The sequence below is a fragment of the Sceloporus occidentalis genome, unplaced genomic scaffold (assembly GCF_023333645.1).
Source record: "Sceloporus occidentalis isolate IW3139 unplaced genomic scaffold, rSceOcc1.0.p SCAF_2, whole genome shotgun sequence".
NCBI lineage: Eukaryota > Metazoa > Chordata > Lepidosauria > Squamata > Phrynosomatidae > Sceloporus > Sceloporus occidentalis.
In genome coordinates, this window is record NW_028316982.1 from 85,916,656 (window position 1) to 85,943,304 (window position 26,649).

Genomic DNA, 26,649 nt, shown 5'->3' on the forward strand with positions numbered 1-26,649 from the left:
CCCCCCCCACTAATGAGTTTAGCCAGAACTGATGTTTCTGTGCTGCTACTGTGGCCTAAGATGCCACAGTACTCCTATTCTCAAGGGCACTTTGAAGGCAGATGTGATGTCAGGGAATTTAGGTGAAAAATGTAAGGTAATTTGGTTATGTATGTGCTGTGTATTAGAGTTAAGCAGCTGTACGGAATAGTGAGAGGATGGGCTATTGAGTGTGCCTACATGGAATGTCTGAGGGGATTTGGATAAGGTTGGTGAATGACAGTTGAAATGATAGTTGATGCATCTACACTGTAAAAGTGATGAAAAGGAAATTATGGCACACTTTCAAATCTGGAGGGGAAATTGATCATGTGACCTAGGGTAGGTCTAGTATACATAGAGTGTAGCTGCACTGTAGAAATAATGCAGTTTGACATCATTTTAACTTCCATGGCTCCATCCTATATAATCCAGGGATTTAACCAAAGGGATTTGACCAGGGATTTGTAGTTTTGTGAGTCACAGAACTCTTTGGCAGAGAAGACCTAGAAATCTCAGGCTTCCATAGAGTAGAGCTACAGCACTTAAAATGATGTCAAAGTGTATTATTTCTACAGGTTAGATGCACCCACAGTCAGCTACAGTAGCTAGTGTGGTTAGAGAGAGTTTGGAGTGGATGGAGGATTAAGGCGAAGAGAGTCAGTCAGTCATCTTTAGGAATTAATGAGAGGTGTTTAAGGGTCTGCTAGAAGAGGAGTGTGAGAGAGTGTGTGAGATGTGTTTTAAATATATTAAATAGTCCTTCTGTTTTGTTATGCTCAACTTCTGTTAATAAAGTATTGTTTTTGTATTTATAAGGATCTGGCCTCCAGAAACACTAGATATTAGAAAGCTTGGATTCAAACAAGGTGTCTGTGGTGCTAGTGGTGAATCAAGAAAGGAATCTGAGGAGGATATAAGCTGTATAATATCTGTCCCCTTCCTCTCATTCCTGTATCTGAAATATGGGATAATAATAGCTCTGTTCAATCATTATAAAGTAGTTGAACTATTGTTTCCATGTAGAATGCCTAGGTTAGGAACTGAGCATTTAGAAACTAGGACTATGGATTAGTGGCAGAGCAGCCATGCTTTGCTTCATAATGTCCAGTGTTCAGGCACTATATTCAGTTATAGGACAAAGTCATAGATATGGGTAGGCTACATGTTTTGTATACAGAAAGTCAAATATGCAGCCATCTTCAGGTAGGTCTGGAAAGGGGAGCACTGAAGACCCTGGAGAATTACTGCCAGTCCAGATCAGAAGTGGAAAATGTGTGTCCTTTTAGATGTAGTTGGACTACAACTCCTAGCAGCCTTATCTGATTAACTAATTGTGAGAAATGGTGGTAGTGGCAATCCCACAACATCTGGGAGACCGACATGTTCCCCACCCATGGTGCAGGAAATACTGACCTAGGTAGACCATTAGTTCAATGTGATATAAGATGAGTTTCTAAGTTACAGTGAACTCCTGCTAGTAGTTGATATTATAAACAGAGTTTATAAATAGAGTTTGTGGATCAAAAGTCCCCTTGTGTGGGGATGGAGGCATAAAGAAATACATCTAACAGTAGAGAAGCATAAAGGTACATATCTTAGAGAGAGTTAGTTATTGTTGTGTGTGCTTCTCAAACAATTCTGTTGTGCAGATGATCTCTGATGACTAAGGGTGAGTCGGCTCTTCTGTTTGGGTTTTCATTCACTGTCTCAGAAAAGCTGATTGATTGCAAAATAGAGTGAAAGCTGCCAGCCCTGGCTGGATCTCCATCTAAAGTTAATGGCTGTCAGGATTATACATTTTGTTGTTCTGCAACATGAGTGCTACCATATGGCAATGGTGCCATATGGATATTGATTGCTGTTCCTATTCCTCTGTCACATCAACTTGCTGGCAGCTGCCAAGAGTCTCAAATGGTTTCACAAATATGAAAGCCAAAACACTCTGAGAAAAAATATATAAACCCAAGAAATTTGAGTGAAGAGTAAGTAAAAACTTTATTTCTGAATGACTCCACTCCACTCTTAGTTATAATTTTAGTGACCTTGAGAAGACTCTATGAAAGAATGGGATGGACAATATTTTTATTCGGACATGTATAAATGAAACCAGCAAAAAATTACATCCCTAGCAAAGTATGGCGAGTACATGAATATCTCCATTATGGACAAACTATCATTTTTAGTATAAGATGTAGAAGTTCCTTCTAGGAATAAAAAGACTATTTGATTTTAAAATATATATATATTTGAAAAAGGTTTTCTCAAGGGCCAAGCAACCCTTACAAGCACAATCCTAGATTAAGAAAGTGTGTTATTTATTCTGTGCAAAACTTGCAAACATATTCTGAACATAAACATCATTTTTATGTAGAAAATACATGTTTCCCATGTAGAGAATGAAATTTTCTCCACAGACACAAAAATCAAAACACTGATATATGAATGTAGTGCAAAGCATTTGCCAACCTGCCAATATTATTTGTGCAATTATTGCAGCAGGAAGAAAATGGTTAAAATTACTTGTTTCTTTCAAGAACAAAATTAGTAAAAAAAAAAATACACCACTACTGACATCAGAAACAGTACGCCATTTCCATGGGGAACTATTCTGTTCAACTCCAGATCCATAGAACCAGGGTCAATCCAATAATAATAATAATAATAGGTTTTATTTATATACCGCCCAATCACTGGGAATCCGAGCGGTTTACAATAGAGGGGATAACAGACATTTGCTGCCTCATGTTCCTGTGATCTGTTAAATCCTGCAACCCATGAGCTCCCCAGAACTGACAAAGCAGTGCTGAATATACTGGTGATCACATAGGCGGGATACAAACCGCCGCTTTGCGGCGCTTCCATGCCGCCGCCGTTTGCTCCGCGCGGGAGCTGCAGCAGTCAAACCGCGCGCCTCCCGCGCAGAGCAAAAAAGAAGCTCCATTTCGGAGCTTCTTCTTGCGGCGCCTCTATGACGTCGCGAGGCGCCTGGCGTGGACTCGCGACGTCATAGGCGCCGCGACACGTCTGGACGCTATGCGTCCAGTACGTAAAGATGGCGGCGCCCATGTAGAAGGGGCGCCGCCATCTTGTACGTATAGGATACGTACTAGGGTTAGGGGGGTGCGGAAGCACCGCCCCTTCCTAACCCTAGTACGTATCCTATACGTACTATATGGCGGTTTGTATCCCGCCATAGTTTCCAGGATTTCACAAATAAATATAAGGACGAGGAGCAATTTTTGCAGTCCAACAAAACAATCCAGTTAAAAATATGTCTCAAATAGTGCAGGAGCCAAAAGCATGTGCAAAAAACTAGTGCAAATGCCTCAAGATAACAATGAAACAAGCCAGATGATACACAATATACAATAGTGTATCATCTGTGACAATTTTATATACAGCCTAGTTTGCAGATTACAATTTTGGATTTCATTTGAGCAACTATGGATTTTGGGGAGGTCCATATGAGCAATAAGATACAGTTTCAGCCTGGTTTGAAACCTACCTGTTTAAACTATGTACGTTGCCAACACTGGAGGAATCTGAGATGAAGCCACGCTCTGCAGCTAAACACTGAAACAAAATAACCCCTGGTTTGCTCCAGTTCAAGCCAGAAAGTGAAAACTAATGTACTGGTGTGCAAACTGCTAGCCAGTGCAGAGATGTGGGAAGGCGCTAGTGGCTGGCCTCATAGCTGGTCATATTTTTTTTGCTGCCTGCTTAGGAATCGATTGCATGTGCACTCAAGTGATTAGCTTTACTATCAACCCAGCACACCATCGACCCACTGCACACCCTGTGAAGTGAAATGACAACCAATATGGAGTGTCATCAACAATACAATAGATTTAACCATAACATTAATAAACTGGCCAGTTCAACAGGGGCCATAGGGGGAAGGGGGAGGGTGCTTGCACAGGGGGCCTTCATGGTCATGATATGCCAAAGTGTCTCTCATTGCACTGATGGGCAGTCAATCATTTGTGCAATTTAGTGGGCAGTTACACCTTCATTTGCATGGGACGTTGAATGGGCTGGCAGGTGTGTGGGATGGGGGAGATGACTGATACATTTGTACATGTGTTTGGGGTGGAAGACAAAAAAATAATGGTGTGACACAGCTTGTACCTATGAATGCCCTATTTTGACAGATGAAAGGGGGTAGTGTGGACTGTCTATAGGTATTTGGCCCATTGTGGGAGCCGGTGATGTGATCAGCAGGTTCCACCTACAAATTGGCAAACCCTTGATGTAAAGCAATTTTTTCTCTCCCTGTCCTCAGGCCCTCAGCCAAACTTTTCTCACATATCTTCAGGTGCAGCTATGAGGAGGGATTCAGAAGCCCCTTCCCCTTCCAGGTTAGTCACTATGCCCCATGTTGTCTGAATCTGGAAAACCACAGTTAGGCTTACCTTTGGTTTATTTAAGCACTACAGAATTTTAAAATTGTTTATTTCAACATGTAACAAAGAAGATTAAACATGATTTAGGAAATGCATTAAACTGTGCTGAATATAAAATAGAAGCTGAATTTTGAAATATTTCTATTGCAGCTGCATTGGTGGAGGAAGGACTGCCTAACAGTTATTCTAGGTTCTCATGACACTAAAGCATTTTAGCATTGCATCCAAATGTGACTGCCACTGGGACTTTCAAATAGCAAGCTTTTAACTCCATCATCCAGGTGGCTTCGCATGGCTAGTCTTCAACACAATTCTTTACTTCTGTCTAGTCACTCAAGCTACTCTACACCTTTACAGCCAGAAACTGTTTCAAGGAAAGTTTGAGATAGTCATCTTGGCTTCAGCTACAGTGTATTTTGATTTCTCATTGTTCTTCCATGGCTGCACTCAGCCTAACCTGATCACCTTTCCAGCTTCTAAGGTCAATGGTTCTGGTTTGTATGCGGGCAGACACTGAATAAATGGAAAGAAGCATGACTTTCATTGCCACTGAAATGGGAGCAGCTGTCACTCACTCAAATCAGTTCAAAATGCTTAAAAACAAGGTAGCATTGTTTCAAGAAGCCATATTTGTTTTGGGGGGGATAATAATAATAATATTGCTTTTTATTTGTGCTACGACCATAAACATCAACAGGATGTTGATTGCTCTTAGGAGAGATTTATCTTTTCATTCAACAGAAGTATCATAGAAGTGTTAGTACTTCCAAGGTCTAAAGTCAATGAGTATCTGTGAAATACCCTTAATAAGTGGCGACTCAGTTCAGGTTAGATTGTGAGCTATAGAAACAGCAGTATCTAGCCCACAGAATCATGCAGTTTAGAGTATGGCATCTTCAGTCTGACTGGATCTCAGCATTATTAGGAAGGATGGTTGTAGGGACTACATAACACAATATTGGATTAGAAAAAAATGAGATCAGTATTCAAATCCTCACTCAACCAAAATGTTTGCTACAATTTGTTCTCAGACTAATTTATCTACATAGGGATATAATTCTTCAGTGATTTTCATCTGAAAGGAAGTAATGAGTAATTTAGAAATTTTCTTCCTGTTATGAGAAAGTCTTTGAAAACTGCAGTTTTCAAAACCTATTCAAAATTCAGGACTTATTCTGCACAAATATCATATGTGGCTGTTTTAATGTTTTTCTTACTGTTTTGGTGCAGGAAACAGCATTTTCTGTTCAGAAGACAATCTGTATGACCATTATGTATTATGCAGCATTTGGATTCTGGCCAGAGCCTCCCAAAACATATTTACAGGTAAGCAGCTTCTGAGATCAACAGGTTTCCATTTCCCTATTGATCAAGAAGCAGGTACCTGAAATTTCCACCTCTCCTGTGAGAAATCTCTGGCATGACAGGCAGAAAAAGGGGCCCTGTCACAAACTTCACTTGCCCAAAGGGGGATTGGGTGCATCTATTAATCAGTTTTCAATAAAAGGGGGAACAGATTGCACCTATGGCTGCTAACTGGTAAGTCAAGTTTGGATGAATTTCACAGTCCCTACATAGCCCCTAAATTAGAAACTCTGTAGGGCTTGTGAATACGTAGCAATTACAAATACATAATTGTTGCTTATGTATAACTGCGTAACACAGTGGTTCTCAAACAGTGTGGCAGGACCCCCCCCCCCAGGGGGCAGTAGAGTGTCTCAAGGGGGGGGGGCAGAAAACTGGAAGTCTCTGATCCTTCTCTTCCCAAACTTTTTATGTGTAAAATTTGCATATGCTTTGTGTTAATACATGCTTCCTGTAAAGTATCTATTACCATGTATTTCCAGCCACATGGCACTTAATTTACTCATTTACTTCTCTGTCAAGCATATGGAAGAGCATGGGTAAAGGCAAACAGATATATGGAGTTATGCACATATATGCATAAATACAGCAGCCTATTTTAAAAAAAGAAAAGAATGGCAATCGATCATGCCACTCAAACCTCCAGCTCTGGTGGACTCATCACTTCCTGTTCCTCTGCCTCTGCCAATGTGAATCTGCTGGCCACACTTTTCACTCAATGGATTTTCTTGGGAAATCCAGAGAAAACTGTGGAAAATCCAGAGAAAACAGGTGATCTGTGAAGTAAGCCCTCAAGCACTGAAAACCGCCTCTGATTTCCCTAGATTAACAAGAACTACATATGTCTGGATTGCTGCCAGTTCAAAGAGAGTAAGGATTTTTTTTATAGTGTAGACAAACCCCTGGAGATGTAAATTTTCACTTATTTCATTTTCACAGGCAAGAATGAAAGTATTTTCAATGTTTCCCTGCTGGGCAAGCTTGTGTGGGTTTTTGTACATTTTCTGATGAAATTTTGCTTGTTGGGACTTTTGGGGGGAAAAGTTTACACAAAAAATCATGGGAATGTTTTTGGCAACCCTCACACACTCAATTTTGACTGTGGCCTTCAAGCCACAGTTTGCCCTACCCTGCAGTAGGGAGTAAAATCCCCTTAGTTCAGTGAGACGTAATTCTAACACAGAGGTATGTGATACTAACTAGTATTCTAGGAAGCATTCTAGGAGTATTAGAAATACCATTCCCAAAGCAACCAAATCAGTAATAATGGCAATAGGCAAAAACCTACATTAAGGAATGGAGTGTAACTTTACACTGACAGAGTTATAGAGTGGTTGTGCCACTTAGGAACACCTGGAAAGCTATGTCGTTGTTTTTAAAAGCAACTTTGTAGCCTTTTTCATGATGAAAGAAAAATTATGAAGCTCCCCCTCTGGATGTATTTACTTGGCACTTTCCTCTTTGCTTTTTTGTTTTGATTTTTAAAAAATCCTTTGTGGTTTTATATTTTAGTGCATTCAGTTATCTTACAGCAGTCTGCCCTGAAGCTATTTGTGAAAGGTGGCAGCAAAGCAATTATGAATAAATTAATACATGAAAATATCCTGAAATCTAATGCTAAGACTATGTATAATTTATTTATAATCACATTCTCTTAACAGACATACTAGGTGCATGCTAAATAGTGGCTATGGTGAAAGATAATGGGAAGTATTGCCAAATATCTGAAGAGTGAGAGATGGTCCCACTCTGTCACACAAGAAAGTTATCTTTCTAGCTGTCATAATCAACATTTCAAAGAAATCCACAGCAGTTAGAACCATGCATACTATTTTTTCTTGCCCATCTAGCCAGTATAATTATTTGTAGCCCCAAAGAAACAAACCAGTCATGCTAAAACGAAACATCTGAATTATCCCTGAGATTCAAATATCTGGGTCAGCCATCCTACCACTGACATGCATTATGAAATCAAAACAGCTGCATTTCCCCCTACATATCTGTAGGGAATATGGAAGCATGCTGGACTCCAAAGAGAGGACTAACCTTGCAAAATTGCTGACAAGTAGCTTTAGGCGTCTTATACAAGCTCAGATTTTGCTTTTTATAAAAACACATTTTTTTCCAAAGCCTGTAAACTCATGTGAAGCTGACCAAGGTTACCCAGTGCATTTCTTTGACCATGTGAATAGTCAACTGGTCTGCCAGAATCAAATCCAGCATTCACAGCACTGCATCACAATGGCTTGTCTTAACAATATTGAAAACATTGTGAATAATATTGAGCACTTTGGGCATTATGAGTATTTCTGGATCCTCATTTCTAAAGCTAAATAAGTGACTTCACCTCCTGGTAAGCTTCATCTCTCCCTCCCTGTTCCCCATTCCCTTCCTGGGTTTTGCATTTAGTACAAGTACCTCTATGTAAAAGACCAGGGCTGAAATATTAAGTATAATGAGTTCTAGCCTCTTGAGGATAGGCAGTTGCAAAACATGAAACTTATTTTCACTCTGACACAAATATGTAGAAGTCCCATGCCACTATTAGTGCATTAAGAATTATATTTTTTATGATATTCTACAAATCCAACCTGCATATCTTTTTTAAAGAATGTATGAGTTCCATTTTAACAAGGATACACACTTTTCAAGCTGTTTTGCTTTGGAATCTGATTTTTAAAATTGTTTGTTTGCCATTGTCTCTGTTTTGGCTGACCTTTTGATGATTTTCCAACTCCATTAAGGTGCTAACATCCAATTTGGGGCTGACACCCCAAGTAGTTTTATCATACTTTCTGCAACATATTTCTGCACAAAACTGGTGTCTTTTCCATTGTGGAGATAAAGTACACTCACACATAACAAACTCGCAGCAGGCTGATAGATCTCCAAATAACCCAATTAAGACTACTGTATTTTTCTAGTACTTAAAACAAATCAAGAATCACTGCATTTTTTTATTTTATTATTTTTACTTAAATGAGAGGAGGGGCAGAACTGTCAATGCAAAACATCTCTCTGAGACAGGCAGGCAGGCAAACAGAGAGGCAGACAAGCTCAGCATCCTATGGGGAAGAAAATGTGTGTCTCCCATGTTTTGGATATGTAGGAACTTCCAAATGGCAAAAAATAGTGCTACCTATCCCCCACCTCCCCTTTGGCAGAAAATTGTAATATCAGACTGAAATCACCAGGGATGCACGATGCATCCAGGTGTATGGGAAATATAGCAAATGCAAGAACACATAAACTTCCTCTTGAGCATTTGTGGTATCTACAAGAAAATGTCATAACTCTATCTGTATTATTGCAGTGGAGATAATTCCCAATAAGTAAAAGCACAACAAAAACCTTCATGAAGAAAATCTATCCATCTTTTTTCAGAAAAATAACAACACCTCTGCTCCAGAAAGATCAATAAACACTGCAGAATCCTCTATAATACTAAAATGAAGAAGGCAGAAGTAACTATTATTTACTAGCAGAAAGTGGATCATTAATGTGAATACCATTCAAAGTGTGCTCTTTTGTTCCAATCTTATTTTTGTTTTTGTTTTTTAAAAAATAGGACTGTGAAGCTTTTCTTCTTCTAAAAATCCTATTGCCTCTTACGTCATTCTAGTTCTCTGTCTGGCTGCACAGCTTTTTTCTCCCTCCTACACACACAAAAATGTGTGTATTTAACTATGCAGTTCACATAAAACATTTATTTTGTTATTCATTATTCCTATTGATTATGATGGGTTTGTGTACATTTTTCCAATACATGGATTTTTATTTGCACACATTTTTCACATATATGCATAGTTTTATGCACATTCTTCTATGCTGAAATGCACTACAACTCTTGGAAAAGTGCAGATTTCCAAAACAAGATGCACTTCATCTCATTACTGATCTCAGAAAGTGAGAAACAGATATTTTCTTAGAGCAAGTGCAGGAAATCTCAAAGCCTGGGGCCAAACTCAGGCCTCTTAGCCTTCCTGACCTGTAAGCTTTCCCAGATGATCAAACTGCATTCCCCATGGCACTCTAGTTTGCTAGCTTCTATGATCTGTACAAAATTTTCCCTATTTAAAAGGTTAAAATACCTTCCACGTGGCTTAGTTATTGCCAAAAACATGCTGGAATTTTTGCTCCCACACATTGGACTTTGGCCCTACCCATCACAGGAATGTGAGATCCAAAACTTTTGAAACTGAATTTGGTCCTTGGTTTGAAAGAGAGTCTTCACACTTGTTGTACTGGGTGTAAACTTAACAACCTTCTGTCTCATTCCTACTCCAAAAAGCAATGTGTTTGCTTCTTTGACTGGTTGAGGAGACCACAATATCCTTCCATTTGCATCTGTAGTGCCAGGACAACTAACTGTTGAAGCATAGTTCATTCTGTCAGGGAAAGATAAAGCAGATTCTTTCCAACTGTTCATTGTCTGGCTGGATATGTGCTTAACATTTTAACTATGCTGACCTTCACAAAAATCCCATGATACAAGTAGCTGTTATTCTCATTACTCAAACAGGAAAGTGGGTTTGAAAAAGACTGACTTCCTCCAGATAACATAATGGACTGAAAGCAGAGTAGAACCTCAATGTAATGCTGATAAGCACAATTCCACTTCTCTTTGTTATTGTTATGTGTATTCAAGTTGATCCCAACAGCATTAACAATCCCAGGGTTTTCTTGGGGAGAGAATGTCTGACATTGTATTTATTTCTGACATTGTATTTATTTTAGGCTGAAAAAGTATGATTTGCCCAGGATCATCCATTGGGCTTTCTGTGCATGAGGAGAGGCTACAACATCTCTAGCTATTTAAAAAAAAAACCCACACCAGTTCTAAACCAGTCAGTGTACAATAATATCATACGAGCCTTTGAAATCCCATAGAATCTACTCAGAGGTTGTGGCTCCTTGCTTACAATCAACCTTGTAAATAATCCAAGTCTTCAAAGACATCCTCTATAATCTCTTCCAAACTGCTTTTGAGCATTCCAATTTCTTTTGGCTCCCTGCCAGGTTACTACTTATTACTGACTTTAAAATAAATGAGATTTATACAATCATAATAAATGGAAATGAATACCACTAACTATAATTGCTCATCTTGAAACATGATGTTAAATATAGTAACTTTACTTAAGGGAAGGGAAGTACTTGAAGGAAATCAGAAGGCTGTATACAATTTGACTGAATGTCACACTGACCTTTCCAATATAATGAATGGTAAGATGATGTTTTCTTTTTAAGTAAAGCATCCTCCCTGAACAAATAAAAAGGAACATCTAATTCATCATTCAATAACTTGGTTCCACTTGACACTTCCTCTTTATCAACAGAAGTTAAATACATTTATTATGTTGTATAATAAAAGTGAAATGATATCTTCTTTATGTAAAACAATAGATATGGCCTGGAGTGCACAGAAAGTAAAATATAATTTATAGGTTAGAAAATAAGGTGCAGTTTTTCTATGTAGATAAAGAAGAAAATTATAAATACATCCATGTTGTTTTCTGCAATCTGCTCTTATCCGGCAGACTATCACAAACCATTATTCTTTCCTATAGATTAAAAAAAAAAAAACATTCTGCCTCCAGGTATTTGTAATTGCCATACTGGACACCACCAATGCTTCATAATGAATAACTGGGTTTGTTTTTTTTCCAGTCAGTCAGCTGCCACTCCACTTGAAAAAAGTGTTATAGGTAGGCTATGGAAGGTCAAATTTCCCACCGGAATATTGTCAGGTTTTCAATGCTCCCATATATAGTAAGCAGATGAGCCCTCCCTTTGCCATCTACATCGTCAGAGGGAGAGTGAGGCCAGCCAGCTCCACTGGGCCTGGTCTGAACTAAGAAGAGTCCATCTGCCTTGGTCCAGCCCTCAGAGGAAGAGAAGAACTGCTGGACCTGATCTCCTTCCCCACCACCATTCCCTTCTCCTTTTGTGTTGTGTCTTTTAGATTGTAAGCTTGAGGGCAGGGAACTGTCTAATTAAAAATAATAACAATTGTAAGCCACTCTGATAGCCTTTAGGGTGGGCTATAAGTACTCTAATAAATAAATAAATAATATATAAACTTGTGCTATTATTTAGCACAAAAATTATGCTAAAATGTTCTAAATTAAGTGACATTTCCTAGGCTTTTTTCTTTTCCATGAGCTACAGTCAAGTGTTGAGCGTTCACAATTCTCAGAACAGTTGCCACAGAAGAACAAATTAAAAGAAACAATGTATGTCAATAGTTCTTTGTGAAATGTGCTGTCCTATACCTGATATTACCAGAATCCAATTCAAGCAACTGCCAGTACTTTAATTCAGGCAACCTATTCATCCACAGCTCTGTAATCCATCTTCTTTTAGTTACTGTATAGCATTACTGCCATCCGTTACAATAGCAGCTGTACTCCAGATGCTGTACATCATTACAAATGACCTCTGAGAGACATTTTGTAACTTGGGGGTGGGAAACATGTCCATGGCCCTCTATCTTTCACTCAGCTGTTTCCATAGTCATTTTCAAGAAAACACCAACCTGCATACAGAATTGTTCTTTAATGGGCTTGCAGAAGAAACAGCAATATAAAAGTAAGAATAGGAATGGAATTATTATTTGAAAAATATTCAAAAATGTGCTTCTTGAGTTTTGATAAACTATGACAAGATCAATTATGGATAGGAAAGGATCTTCACAATTTAAGATTTAATCTGTATGAAAAATACATCAATTGTTTTGTGCAGAAAATAGTATATTTGCAGAACACTTATTTTCTGCACAGGAAATTAATTTGCTGAGCGGTCAAAAAATAAATGTTGCACAGAAATGTTGTTTTCTGCACACACACTCACACAAAAACACCTGTAAGAATAAGTCCTGAACTTCAAATCATCTCTGAGAACTACAAAGCTTTTGAGGACTGCTTTGCAGCTCAGGGGAAAATGGTAAAATTATTCATTCTTGTCTTCAAGATTAAATGTTATCCCTGTGTGAGAGCAAAAAAACTTTAAGAACTGACACAGTTTATACCACTTTTAATATGCATTAATTACATATGAGTTTCTGGGTGCCTTTCCTAGGACTCTTTCCATTCACATTTACCATTATTACCTAACAGCGTTCACGCTTAATGAATGTTTGACATAATAAATTTGTTAGTCTTAAAGATCTCAACACATGTCCATTTTGGCTGCAACAGATGTAACTTTGAAAATTAAAACCTCCAGATTATCATTTCAAGTCTATGTATATCTTGTGTTATTCTTTAGCGTTTCCCACCCAGTATCTTTTCTTAATTCATAGCTTCTTTACTGCACCAAAAGCTGTTTCCGCTATAATGTAAAGTATATCCTGTAATATTATCATTTAATCATTCAGAATTTCTTTACACTGAAGTTCTACTACAGTTGCACTGAAATGGATGGATTTGTATTAAAAGCTAGCAAAATCCTGGAAGAGGGGGCTAATACAGTTCTCTGGTAGAATCCCTTTTTTAACTCTCCTAATCTATTCCTATTCAGGTAGGAGACTGGATAGTGCTTTATCTCATTTCTAGTCCCTCCTCCAGGAGTACATGAAAGATTTATGTCCACTTCACTGTCAAAAGGAGATTATTAGTATGTTATTTTGATTCCTGAAAGATTGAATGATAGTCTGCAAAGACAGTGGTGCATCAAGATGACCCTTCAACATTTAAAGGTTGATACTATGATCTGCAGAAAGAATCCCAGGGCCATGGGAAAGAGTAGAAATACCTCTCCATGGCCTTAGACAAACCACAGAGGAACATATCATAGAATGCCCCAATTGGCCTCTCTCAGCTCCCTGGAGTTTTCAGCAGTATCTCTCTCTACAAAGTCAGAATTTCAGCCATACAGAGCAGGAAAAAAACCTGTTGGGGGTGTGTGGTCATGGGCAGGGGCGATGAGGACAAGTGTCCATGGCATACAACCCTCTTCCAGCAGCCAAGCCATGTGGCATACTCACAACAGGAGGAAACATGGGAATCAGCATTCAAACAAGGAAATATTATCTGGGCATAAACTGACATGAGTGATGATGATGGAACCTCACTGAAAAATAAACCACAACTCTCTTTCATGTTCATACACACAGAGAGAGACACACTAACAAACCAACACACATCTTTTATTCATTTATCAGTCTATAGCTTGCACAATCCGCAGTGGATGATCGAACAGCATAATGTCTGATCAATACTGAATAGCAGCAAGAAAATAAGACATCTTTGTATAAAATATCTGAACAGCCGTTGGAGTCCATGAATTATCTAACATTTTCTGCCTGTACCAGTGAAAAGGAATAATAGCAATAAATAAGTCTTGGTAACTGGCAAGGAACCATGTTTTTCCCAACAATGAAAATTATCTCATTTCATTGTGTATAACACTACTCTGAGAAAATGCATGAAAGAAAATTAGATTATCACAATACTGTTTCTAATTAAGAAAAAAGTTGTAAAAATAAGACAGGGCAATTACTATCTGGTTACTGTTTGAAATATAATTGTGGGTTCTTTTATCTCAGCAAGCAACGAGCCTGCAATTTTTTTAAAAAAAGGAAGTGGTTTGCTATGCATTAATTCTTCAATTATATTTATTCAAAGGCTGTTTTTAAGTAGTATTGCTGACAACTGGTATGCTTTTGGGATCAATAACATACTGTATATGTTGAACAACATATTATCTGGGTTGTTTGTGGGTTTTTGTTTTTGTTTTTTTACAAAAATTCAGAAACAGCATATAAATAAGCTAATTTCAGCTTGCATTGCCATGTACCATACCTGAGATGTGCGGATTTATGAAATTGATTTCATGCATATTTGTGACATGTGAATTAATTTTAATGAAGTGATGGATCAATTAGTTATCCATATTAATATCTGCCCATACTGACTAACATTAATTCTAAAAATAAGCATCTGATCTGAATATTATATACAAAATTAGTTTAGTACTACAGCTAATTTTGGTTTTGACTGTTTGGCAGCAAATTAAGCCATTAAATGGTTCAGCGCAGAGTTGGCCTGATGATAAAATAGCCAAGTTGAATTGCACATGTTCCTATTTTATAACACAATATGTACAGCAATACGACAAAATAATTTATGTGCTAGTAGAGGGCAGGGAAAATGGAGGTAAAAGCCATTGTTAGTCACAACTAGAGAAAACCCAATGAATCATCAGAAACTTGGTAAACTGACATTTCTGTACATTCCATTGATTTGATAAGTCTAGGCATGTTGGGTTTAACAATAGGGTTCAGGATTTGGGGGGGGTCATGCCCAAAATTCATTATGATCAGACTATGGGAACTGCATGAGACCTAGGCCCGTTACAAACAGGCACCCTAGCACGGACTCAGTCCGTACTAGGGTTAGAAAGGGGCGTCTCTTCCAGACGCCCCTAACCCTTCCAGACGCCCCAAACGAAATGGCGGCAGCCGTTCCACACGGCCACCGCCATCTTGACGTAGCGTACGTGCTGTGTCTGCACGTAGCGCCCTGGAAATGATGCCACGAGTGTGCACTTCGGCACTTGCGGCGTCTCTTCTGAGGCGCAGGAAGGAGTGCGATTTTCGCGCTCCTTCTTTGCAGCGTCCGGGAACCACACCATTTGGCTGCTGCGGTTCCCGGACGCTGCAACCGGTGGCAGCAGCAGACCACCGCTTTTCAGTGGTCTGTAACCCGCCCATGTCTTGCCAATTATCAGTTTATTTCAAAATGTTTCTGGATGGTCTGAAGATCTCTCTGTTGGCCTCTACTTTACATGTGAAATAGCCTTCAAGAATCTGCTCCCAAAATATTGTTCCAGGTGAACTGTTATTTACCATTTCTATGAGTTTTTGCAAATATGAATGGTAGAATTATGGAGCTGGAAGACAGTGCAAGAGCCACCTAGGTGAATCTCCTGTCATACAGGAATACACAATTACAACACTCCAAGACATAGCCATCCAACCTCACCAAGCTACCCGAAGTAGATATTAAGAGCAAAGAAACCCAGGAGGCTAGACGATCTTCATGTTTATGCCTTGCTCTGAATAAACAGCAGGTGTCTATCAAATTTTGATAGCCCTTTAAGATATTAAAAAAAAAAAACCTAGGCTTAGTTAACATAGTCATAGAAAGTGTCCACACACTGAAATGTCCCCCTCCAGTGAAAGTATAAGTACTTGTTCAGAGATTTATGCCTGGCCATCTCTCTGATGTGTACGTTTTCCCCCATTTGGAAGGAGATTTTGATGTAGTGCGCATTCAGACAGATATGTGGTACCCTCATTTAGGATGCTTATCATTCAGTACTTGCATGCTTGCACAATGTCTAATAATACCATCAACCAGGGGAGAAATGTACAGTTTAAGAACATGTTATTTATTTATAACTAACCTGGAATAGACTGGGGCGTTAACACCACTGCAGGAAGAGGCCTGGGGGCAGTAGCTGGCCTAGATAAAGCCACAGAGACCTGATTGGTCATAACAAGAGGCTTCTCATGTCCCTGGAAGATTCGTAGTTCCTCAGGATGTATCCATGTTGAATCCAGAGCAAATGCATTGTTTAAATAGATCTGTCCAAGATAAGGGGAGGGAGGAAGGAAAGCAAAATAAATTTGTGGTTCATGATATAATGCAACTGACTGCTAGAGCTTCTTGTTTTCTCTAACATTCATTGAAACTTCCATTATCGGATTGCCTCTGGCTGTCTGGAGACTTTCTAATTATTAGAATTATGTGTACCTCCCCCAAGTGATCTGATAACACTGCAAGCCTTCCTAAATAGCATTGTCAGAACTGGGATACCTTTAAAACTTTGAAACAGAAGGTTATTGCATCAATGAGGAGTGGAACATAATTCCAAGACACTGCTAATACTTGGTGTGATCCTGTCATTCATTATGGATGGTTAAATCTGATTTCGTTTGCCAGTTGAAGCCTGGGGAATCAGGGGCAATAACTTAGCTCACTTAACTATATTACTTCTTCTTAGTAAGAGGCACCAAAACCCCTTGGTTTTCCTCATGTTTTGATTACAGCTCCCATACTCTTTTAAAATAATAATAATAATAATAATAATAATAATAATAAATTTTATTTGTATTTCCCACCTCTCCCTGCATAATGTTGACTAGTAGTTAAAACCCAAAACATACAGAGGGCCATATTTACTTTATGTCATATAAAACAGTTAAGGTATTTTAAATCAAGTGCTAATAAAAAATATTCAATTATATTTTTATGATGTATTTTGAATTTAAGAATGTTTTAAACAATTTATTATTTTGCCAGTGCTGAAGTAGGGCAACTGAGTAAATACAGATCTAGTAACACTTTTTCCTAGGACTATTACTCATTTAAAGACATCTTGATCAATCATCTAAGTGCTAGTTCATCAATAAATGCATTAATCAGTAAAAATAGCACATGGAGAAGAAGGTTGGGATGGTCCCAGTCAGAGCAGACCCACTGAAATCCAAAGGGTTTAACTGTAAATGCAACCCACTCTGAGTAAAGAAGCATATTGTACATGTAGATACTGCATACATATCATAGCAGGCCCATAGAAAATACATTCCTACTGTCTTTGAGAAAAGAGGGAATGTCCTTTTTACCGATTTTATAAGTAAATACATTAGAAATACTGGCCTAAATCCTATTGTTAGTCCTGACTAGACTAGGACCACCGAATCAATTTGGTTTATCTATGTGTAGATGCCCCATTCAATAATTGATTCAATGGGTTTCATCTAGTTGGAATTAACCAAAAAATTTCCAGCCAATGAGTTCTAAAGATCTTACTTTCCCTTAAAATCAATGGGACAAGTTTATTGGTGAAGCAATGGTGAAGGTGAAGAAAAAGGCTGCCAAAGTGATCAAAAGAATGGAGCTGTCATCTAAGATAGGATATGTTAGTATGTCTAGGGCTGTTTAGTTTAGAAGAACAAGGAATAACAAGAGATATTATAGAAATGAATAACAATATGTGGAGAAAGTAGATATTTGGGCCCGAAAAGACAGGCCAAAATAAAGCTGCTTCAGATCACTTTGGATGTATGCTCTTTAAATGACACACACATCTTAAGAGGCCAGAAGCTTTGCCAAAGCTGTGCTTTGGTGTGGCTTCTGGCCTCTTAGGACACATGCATCATTTAAACAGCATACCTCCAAAGGGACCTGAAGCAGCTTTATTTTGGCCTGTCTATTTGGGCCCATTTTTCTCTAATAGTACTAAAATCCAAAGTCATCAACTGAAGTTGGATGATGGGAACAGACAAATAGCAAGTATGGAAAGGACTATATTATGTGTGCCTGGATATACATATTAAAGATGAGGATCCTCTGAGAAAAAAGAGGTAGAAACACCAATATAGTTGAATAAATAGTAATTTATACCCAGTCTGTTAAGATCTGAGCATACAAAATCCTGTACCTGGATGGATAAATCTATGCATTTCAGAGTCTCCCATATTTACATTGTTTTAAAAAATCTAAAAAAAAAAATTCCAGTTCTTTTCATTCCAAATATGAACAAAATCCCAAATAGCTGTAACTTCTTATAATAATGATTCTGTAGTGCTGTAACTTTTCCTCATAGAGAAGGTGAAAAACATTTCATCTCTGATCAGAACTGGCTTAAAGAGTTAAGCAAGCCCATGATCTGTTATAGCCCTAAGATAATATGTAAAGTATTGTTAAGGTTGTTGAGTTTTGTTATAAATAGGAAGTCAAACCATCATCATCACCATTATCATTATCAGGTTCACCAGTACATATTCAGTAATAATAAAAATAAAAATGTGGTCCTGTTTGGTTCCAGTTCAACCCAACATGTGTTTAGTAACAACTGAATACACAGAGACTAATTTTAATATACTATCTATTGCAGACACCAATTGGAGAGACCATGTAATATGCATGATGTTGAAAGTAGAGCTGTGCAGCGTGGTCTCACTCCCAGTTTGCTCCTGTATGCAGTAAAATGAATGCCCAAATCAGGCTTACAACTTTAATTTGGTACGCACACACACACACACACACGCACACGCACACACACATATATGAAAATCAAACTTGAAATATCTCTTTTTCAGGGATGATTTGTTCCCTATGCATGTTGTAAATCAGATGTGATTCTGAGCTGTAATATTTAACCAAAAGACCCACCACAACATATCCATCACAATGCTAACCCAATTCACAAAGGACATCATATTCTTTCCCAGCATAAATCATTTACTAATGATATAACGGGACCAGGAGATGCCAACACTGTTTTTTGACTTTCAGTACTAATTTCCTGTAAACACCTACCTCTTGGTATCAACCTCACTGACTTCACAACAGTCACTACTAAGTCTCATTGTCCTATCTCAGAACTTTAATATGGCCTGAAGGCAGAGTGCAGCCTTCAGGTCATAGGATTCCCAAGTCTGTTTTTTGGGGTCATTCACCCCTCCAGGCCACCCTTTTTCTGGCAAAAAAGGAGAGGAAAATTAGTGCATTGCTTCTCACCTTTTAAACAGGATGTCTCTGCATTGTTTAATGTTTTTAAAAACCTCAAAGAGAAGTAGATTTTGAGGTGTTTTGGGGTGGTGGTGGCAGAGGGTCCTAAGAATACTCTGAGCAGGACCTCTTATTCTAAACAGTGTAACACTTGCGGCTATAGATTATCTACCTAGGCATTCACTACATTTGAATCTCTGAGCAGCTAGAATTTCCCAGAGGATTGTGCCCCCTTCCCATAGACCCTGCTCCCCACTGCCCTGCACTAGGTGTTCCTTAAAGCTTCCTGGACCTGTAAGAGGTTTCCCATTCTCCTAATACTTGGAGAAGGTCAACAGGCATCAGCATTCTGCTTTACCTGGAAGCCTACAGGTCCATACAGCCTTGTCTAGATTTAAAGGTCAGCAACAACTTACCCTTTAGCATTTTCCAAGGGCTACCTTTTCCATTAGATAAAGCAAGTCAACAGGTAGCAAAATGAAATGGGATGAGAAGTATCAGACTTGTGGCTATTCTTCCTGAGACCCTATTGGCCATTCCCTTCAGATACAACAGGATATAGTATCTAGTTTGTGCAGCAACCAGTAGTGCTTGGTCATTTCCGTGTCATTGGGGTATTGAATCTGAGTTTGCATCTGAACTTTTAAGGAGCTGAAATCCTTCAAATAGGTTCACATCCTGAGTAAGTCCTTTAAATCAGGAATGGATTCAGCACCCCAATGATATGGAAGACACTCATCACCATTGCCTTCAGCTCCTAAAATGGTCTGCTGTAGGTCATCGCTAGTATTGAAGTAAGATTTCTGTGACACTCCAATCAGCTTGTGTACATATATAATAGGGGAGGGATTGTCTTCCCATTTACTTCAGGGAGCAAAATATCCTGAGCCAAATGAGTAACCAAAATCTTAGTTTACTATCATTAATTCCAATCAGTTATTATAATGTATGCATTATAAGGAGTAACTGCTAATACAGTAATTAGCATTTCTCATAGTACTGAAAGGTGGCATAATTATATTTTAAATATTTTTTTTAAAAAAATTGAATATATTTAAAATCAAAGTTTTTGTGCAACTACTTATCAGTACTGCTGTAGCAAATTAATGTTTCCAGCATTTTTTAAACACACACACACACACACACACACACACACACACACACACAATTTTTAAAAGCATGAGGGGTATGTTGAACTTACCTTACAATTTGGTAGTCTCTTTTCTATCCAGCTTTTTGCAGAATGGGGAGGAGCAGTAGTTGTGTGTACATGAGGAAAAAGGGGAACAAGCTCCACATTTGAAGAAGGTGAAAATCCTATCACAGGAGAATGAGCTCCAAACATCCACTAAAATAAAATGTTTAAAAAGGTGAGAGTACTCTAAAATAAATTATTCAATAGCAATTGCTACATTTCATTGTTCAGGTGTTTTTGGTTCTTGTAAAGGTCTATTATATACATTTGTATTTGCAAACACATACTACTGTCATTCTATGCCTTCCAACTTTTCCTTCAAAATATGGAGAACTGGGTTTTAAAAAATGTAGAGTTCAATTATTAGTACTACTACCATTACCAAGATTATCTGCTTATGCAGCAATCGTATACAGTACTAATGATGCAAAGTAACTATGAACCAAATGCATGTGCACAAAAAGCCTCTATGCAATTTAAATTTATTAAGCTTAGCAAATAAGTGGACAGCAACTGGAATCTAACTAAAGCAATGGAAATGCAAATATGTTTGACTATAATTTTGCAAAAATGGCCTGATTCATTGGAATTGTATGTTAAATGGAATTTGGCAGAATGATGAATCATTCTTAATTCACTTCTCTATCACACTTTTCAAATATAGCCAATTTCATCCACATTCCATATTTCCCAACACTTTTTCTTGATGCTGCTTGAATCTGGCAATATTGGCTGTCATGGCTATACACATGACACAGGATTTCACTGCTGTGGGATTCTGGGCTAGTTCTCAGTCCTAGCATCATGTTGCAGGTCATGCCCCTGCACAGGTGTAGCAGTGAGTGCTTTGCATCCCAAACTTCTATTTTTCCACACAGTTTAATCCATAATGAGGATGTTAGCAATCAAGCCAAGAGTTTTCAAACCAAACCATGTTAAGCACAAACAGCATAAATACACTATCACTTTAAGAATAAAGATCCCAAGACATTTCACTTGCAACAGACTTTAGCCAGTGAAGGGTCTATGTGTGGGTGGCTTTTCTGGGACTTTTTGGTTTTGCTCCTGAACTGTTTTAGCATTTTCTTTTTAATATATAGGCAAATGAAAGAGAAGGCACTACAGAGATGTTTTTTCTCAGGCTCCTTACTCATAGACTCTTGCACTCCTTTGAACTGGTATATTAATAATAAAGAAGGGTGTTTATATTTCAGTGTAAAGTCATGATTCTCCAAGTTAATACATTCTCATCCAGTCTTAGAGTCTGGCCTTCAGCCATCACAGTGCTCTGTTTTTAGTTACAAAATGCTAGGGTACGTTTCCAATGATTTTACTGAAAAGCTAGAAATTAGTCAAAGAATGCAGAGCCTAGAAGTTTTAAACGAAACAGCATTAAATCTATGTCAGAAGCATTAAACACCATAATTCCATAATTAGCATAGTCAATGAAATTTAAAGCATGTGTTAAAATACTTAAGACTTCAAAAACCCATAGCTATTTTAAAATATGCCTTACCACCCTGATAAATAATTGAAAAATTCATAGGAGAAGTGCTGGTGAGATTTATTGCTCAAATTAATATGTGATCAAGACCAGTTAATGTCACTTACAGAACAGCAAAGAACATCAGAGCAGAAGATATTGGATTTAATTGCTTATGCTAGCATTTTTAAAATATATATATATGGCTGGCCTATGTTGTCATAATAAACTCAAAATGATTGAGGAGGGTTAGTCCTAATGAACAGAAATCTAAGCTGCCACCCACTCTCTTCGATCATTGAAATAAATATTTTGCAGATTTCTAAACATGATGGAAAACACAAGTTCCTAGACATTAAATACCTCTAGTGGCCAGATTCTGACATAACAACTGGGTGGGGAAAAATATTGCAACAGATCTTCTTTTAAATCAGCTCCTTTCTACACCTTGAGAGAACCCCACTGAGTAATCACAAACATTGTGAAAACATCACATTGTGGTTAATGATCCTACTAGTTGTTTCAGTATGATTTTTCAATCTGCTAGAGTTTCAAATGGGAAAGACAGCTTAATCTGAACATGATAGGGAAACAACATTTGCCCTATCAGAATAACCTTTGTGGAGCTTTTATACAGAGGGGTTTAATGCAACCTTACAAACTAAATGAAAGGTTGTTTGCTATGTGAGGTAGAAATAGCCTTCTAGCTTATTGCCCGCTTGTGGACTAGGATTCAATTGCAGTTCATGTAACCCAGTCTCTTCAGTTGAGTTTCCCACCATAAACACTTCTACATTCTGTTTGCCTGCTGCAAAACCAAACTACTCCTGATGAGTATGCTATCACCAGAAACTAATATTAAAGAAGTCGAAGGGCATTCCTCAATAATGTAGTCCCAACCAAGCAGAGAGATCTTTGTGAGCAGAGAACAACCCCTAAATATCGGAAGGCTGCAATTTTGGCTCAGAAAGCTTACACAGACTTGGAGTGCTCCTTTTCCTAATAGTGTAATAAAGAAGTAGAAGGGTACTCCTCACTGCTATAGCCTTAACGAAGCAAAGAGATCTACATGAGCAGAGGGCAGCCCCTAAAGAGCAGAAGGCTGCAATATTTGCTCAGGAAGCATACACATTTGGAGTGCTCTTTTTACTAATAAAGCATTAAAGCAGCAGAAGGGCACTCCTGTTGTCCCAACGAAGCAAAGAAATCTACATGGGCAGAGGATAGCCCACAAATATCAGAAGGCTGCCAATTTTGGTTCAGGAAGCTCACACATCTTGGAGTGCTCCTTTGCCTAACAGTGTATTTTAAAAAGTAGAAGGGCACTACTATAATCCCAAGGACTGAAGAAATCCAAGATGAGCAGAGAAGAGCACCTAAAGAGCAGAAGGCTGCCAATTTTGGTTCAGAGAGCCAATATATTTTGGAGTGCTCCTCTGCCTAACAATGTATTTTTAAAAAGTAAAAGGGCACTACTATAGTCCCAATGAAGGAAATAGATCTGTATGAGCAGAGAATAGCCCCTGAATAGCAGAAGGCTGCTTAACAATATATTGCCTCCTTTGCCTAACAATGTATTTTCAAAAGTAGAAGGGCACTACTATAGTCCCCACGAAGCAAATACATCTGTATGAGCAGAGAATAGCCGCTGAATAGCAAAAGGCTGCCAATTTTGGTTGAGAAAGCCTATCCATTTTGGAGTGCTCCTTTTCCTAACGATGTATTAAAGAAGTAAAAGGGCACTCCTGTCGTCCCAATGAAGGAAATAGATCAGGATGAACAGAGAACAGCCCCCTAAATAGCAGGAGGGTGCAATTCTTTCTCAGAAAGCCTGCACATTTTTGGGGTAGTTTCTTTTTTGCAGCTCAAAATAAATAAATAAAAATGTGCCTCCTCTGTGCAGTTGAAGATGAAAAGGGACGAGCTCAGCATAAGCAAGAGATGGGTATTAATACTTAATGTGGACTCCCTCTCCGTCTCTCTCTCTCTAGCTTTGGATGCATCTACAGTGCAGAAAGAATCTGTTTTGGCACTGTTTCAGAGTGCCCCAACAAACTGCATTTCCCAGAATTCCATAGCAATGAGCCATGCCAGACGAAACAGTGCCAAAACAGATTCTTTCTGCACTGTAGATGCATCTAAAGTCTCTACAGGATGCAAAGCTGGAAGTGCAAGGGGGCAGCCGACTGCCAGGAGCGCAATGGAAGGGTTCACTTCAGCACCACAGAGCGCTGGACAGCGACCCAAGGAAAATCCAGGCTCCATACGCGGGCTTTAAGAACAGAGGATCTTCTTTTTGGAGGGGGGAAGATCCCTCCTGGACTGAAAGGCAGGGCAGGGGTCCTCCCCGCCAAGAAGGACGAGGCCCTGCAACATTGGAGGACAATCCGGGGGGGAAATGAGCGACAGGAGGCAACCGAAGCTTTAAAAAATCGTGCTCCCGAGGCAAAGTGCAGTCTCTGGAATCCCTCCCGGACAAGAAGATGGAAATGTAGGACCTCAGGGTGGTCCTCGAGACATTCCAGACCAAAGAACAGCAAAATAAAAACAATCCCAAATTACTCATAACAGAAATGTAGATGCATGCTTCGTAGCCAGGCTCCAAAGAGAGGACCTTTGAGGCATCCCTGCTGGAGAGAAGAAGGTGGAAAGAGAGGGCAGAGGTGCTGGCCAAGGAGGAAGGAGGCTTACCTGTCCGTTGAAGAAGGAGGGTCCCTGGGGCAAGGCAGAGGCAGGCTCGGGTCCCAGGAAAGGAGCCAGGAAAGGGTCTCCGGGGAGCTGCCAGGCGGAGAACCCCTGGAGCAAAGGTGGGGGTCGAGGGGGCGACGGGGAGAGGAGCATCGGAGGGGGCGGAGGGGCCACCACGGTCCCCCCGGCGGAGCTGCCTCCGATCCGCAGGAGCCCGGCGCCGGTGGGCAGCATCCAGAGCCAAGGGGGCTCGGCATTCCCGCAGGGCCACAGCAGAGGAGGAGGAGGAGGAGGCTGTGGCGGCTGCCGCTTGGCTCTCAGCACCGGGAGCATCCTACATCTTAGAGTTGGATCCCAGCGCTGGAGAAGCAGGAGATGCCCATTAGTGCCTTTCTCTCCGCTCGCTCTGGAAGGATGCTGCTGCGCGGCCAAAGGCAGAGCCGGATGGAGAGCCCCTTGGTTTGAGGAGGGGAGGGGCTTCTGGGAACCCCGCCCCCTCGCAGCCCCTCCCACCTGGCCATCATCACCACCACCATCATCACCACTTCTCCTGCTGCCCCATCATCATCACCTCTTCTCCTGCTGCACCACCATCATCATCATCACCACTACCATTTCTCCTGCTGCATCTTCATTATCATCATCACCATCATCACCACTTCTCCTGCTCATCATCATCACCACCACCACCATTTCTCCTGCTGCACCATCACCATCATCATCACTACTTCTGCTGCACCATCACCATCATCATCACCTCTTCTCCTGCTGCTGCACCACCATCATCATCATCACTACCACCACCATCATTTCTCATGCTGCATCATCATCATAATCACCATCATCACCACTTCTCCTGCTGCACCACCACCACCATCATCATCATCACCACCACTTCTCCTGCTGCATCATAATCATCACCACCACCATCATCACCACGTCTCCTGCTCATCATCACCATCACCTCTTCTCTTGCTGCACCACCACCACCACCACCACCATCATCACCACCATCATCACAATTTCTCCTGCTGCACTATGATCTTAATCATCACCATCACCACTTCTCCTGCTGCATCACCATCATCATCAACAACAACAACATTTCTCCTGCTGCACCATCATCATCACCACTTCTCCTGCATCATCGTCATCATCATATCCTTTTACATCAATTTTCTTGGCAATCCTTCCTCCTCTCAATTGGTTGGCTTGTTGGGCTCCTTCTTCAAGCCTGGAAGGGGAACCTATCCCGGGTTTGATTTGTTTGTTTGTTTTTGGTCAGGTTTCTTCAGACAGGATTTGCCTTCCCCTGAGGCTGAGAGAGTGTGGGCCTCGTCCATGCTCTCCCCAGTGGGTTTCCAGAGCCAAGCTGGGAATCAAACCATGCTCTTCACGAAGGTGTTTCCTCAGAGGCTGAGAATATGTGATTTGCCCAAGGTTACATGCTTCAGTCTCAAGGGAAGGCCATGGGCAAAGCTCCTATGAACAAACGTGGCCAAGAAAACACCATGATAGGCTCACCATAAATCCAAAATGTCTTGAAGGCACACAACAATAACAACATGCTGCTGAGAGAAGCACCAATGGAGAGAGATGTTGGTAGTAGTTGCTGTTGCTGTTGTTGTGTGCCTTCAAGTCCTATTTATGGAAGGTGGATCTACCATAAGGTTTTCTTGGCAGGTTTCATCAGAGGGGGGTAAGGCATTGCCATCCTATGAGGCTGAGCAAGTGTGACTTGCCCAAGGTTACCCAGTGAGTTTCCCTGGCCCAGCTGGGAAATGAACCTTGGTCTCCAGAGGTGTAGTCCGACGGCCCAAGTGCTAAGATGGATAGAGGAGAAAGCCAAAAAGGAGGAGAAGAGTAGGAGGAGCCCACAAGAGATGAGAAGGTCTTCCTTCTGGATCAAGAGAGAAGAGGGAGGAGATGAAAAGGAAAGGGCCAGTGTGGTTTGAGTGTTGGATTAGGGGT

The 26,649-nt window shown here is 39.8% G+C and overlaps 1 protein-coding gene across 1 annotated transcript in view; it reads right to left on the reverse strand.

The window, feature by feature from the left end:
• The window catches only part of TCERG1L (transcription elongation regulator 1 like), a 233,788-nt gene extending 208,777 nt beyond the window's left edge, over nt 1–25,011 (reverse strand). Inside the window, exons 1-3 of the mRNA XM_089510167.1 lie at nt 24,682–25,011; nt 20,514–20,660; nt 16,200–16,380 (exon numbers count right to left, since the gene is read on the reverse strand). Of these exons, the coding sequence (XP_089366293.1) occupies nt 16,200–16,380; nt 20,514–20,660; nt 24,682–25,011 (658 nt within the window). The remainder of the gene's footprint in view (nt 1–16,199; nt 16,381–20,513; nt 20,661–24,681) is intronic.
• Between the last annotated feature and the right edge of the window lie 1,638 nt (nt 25,012–26,649).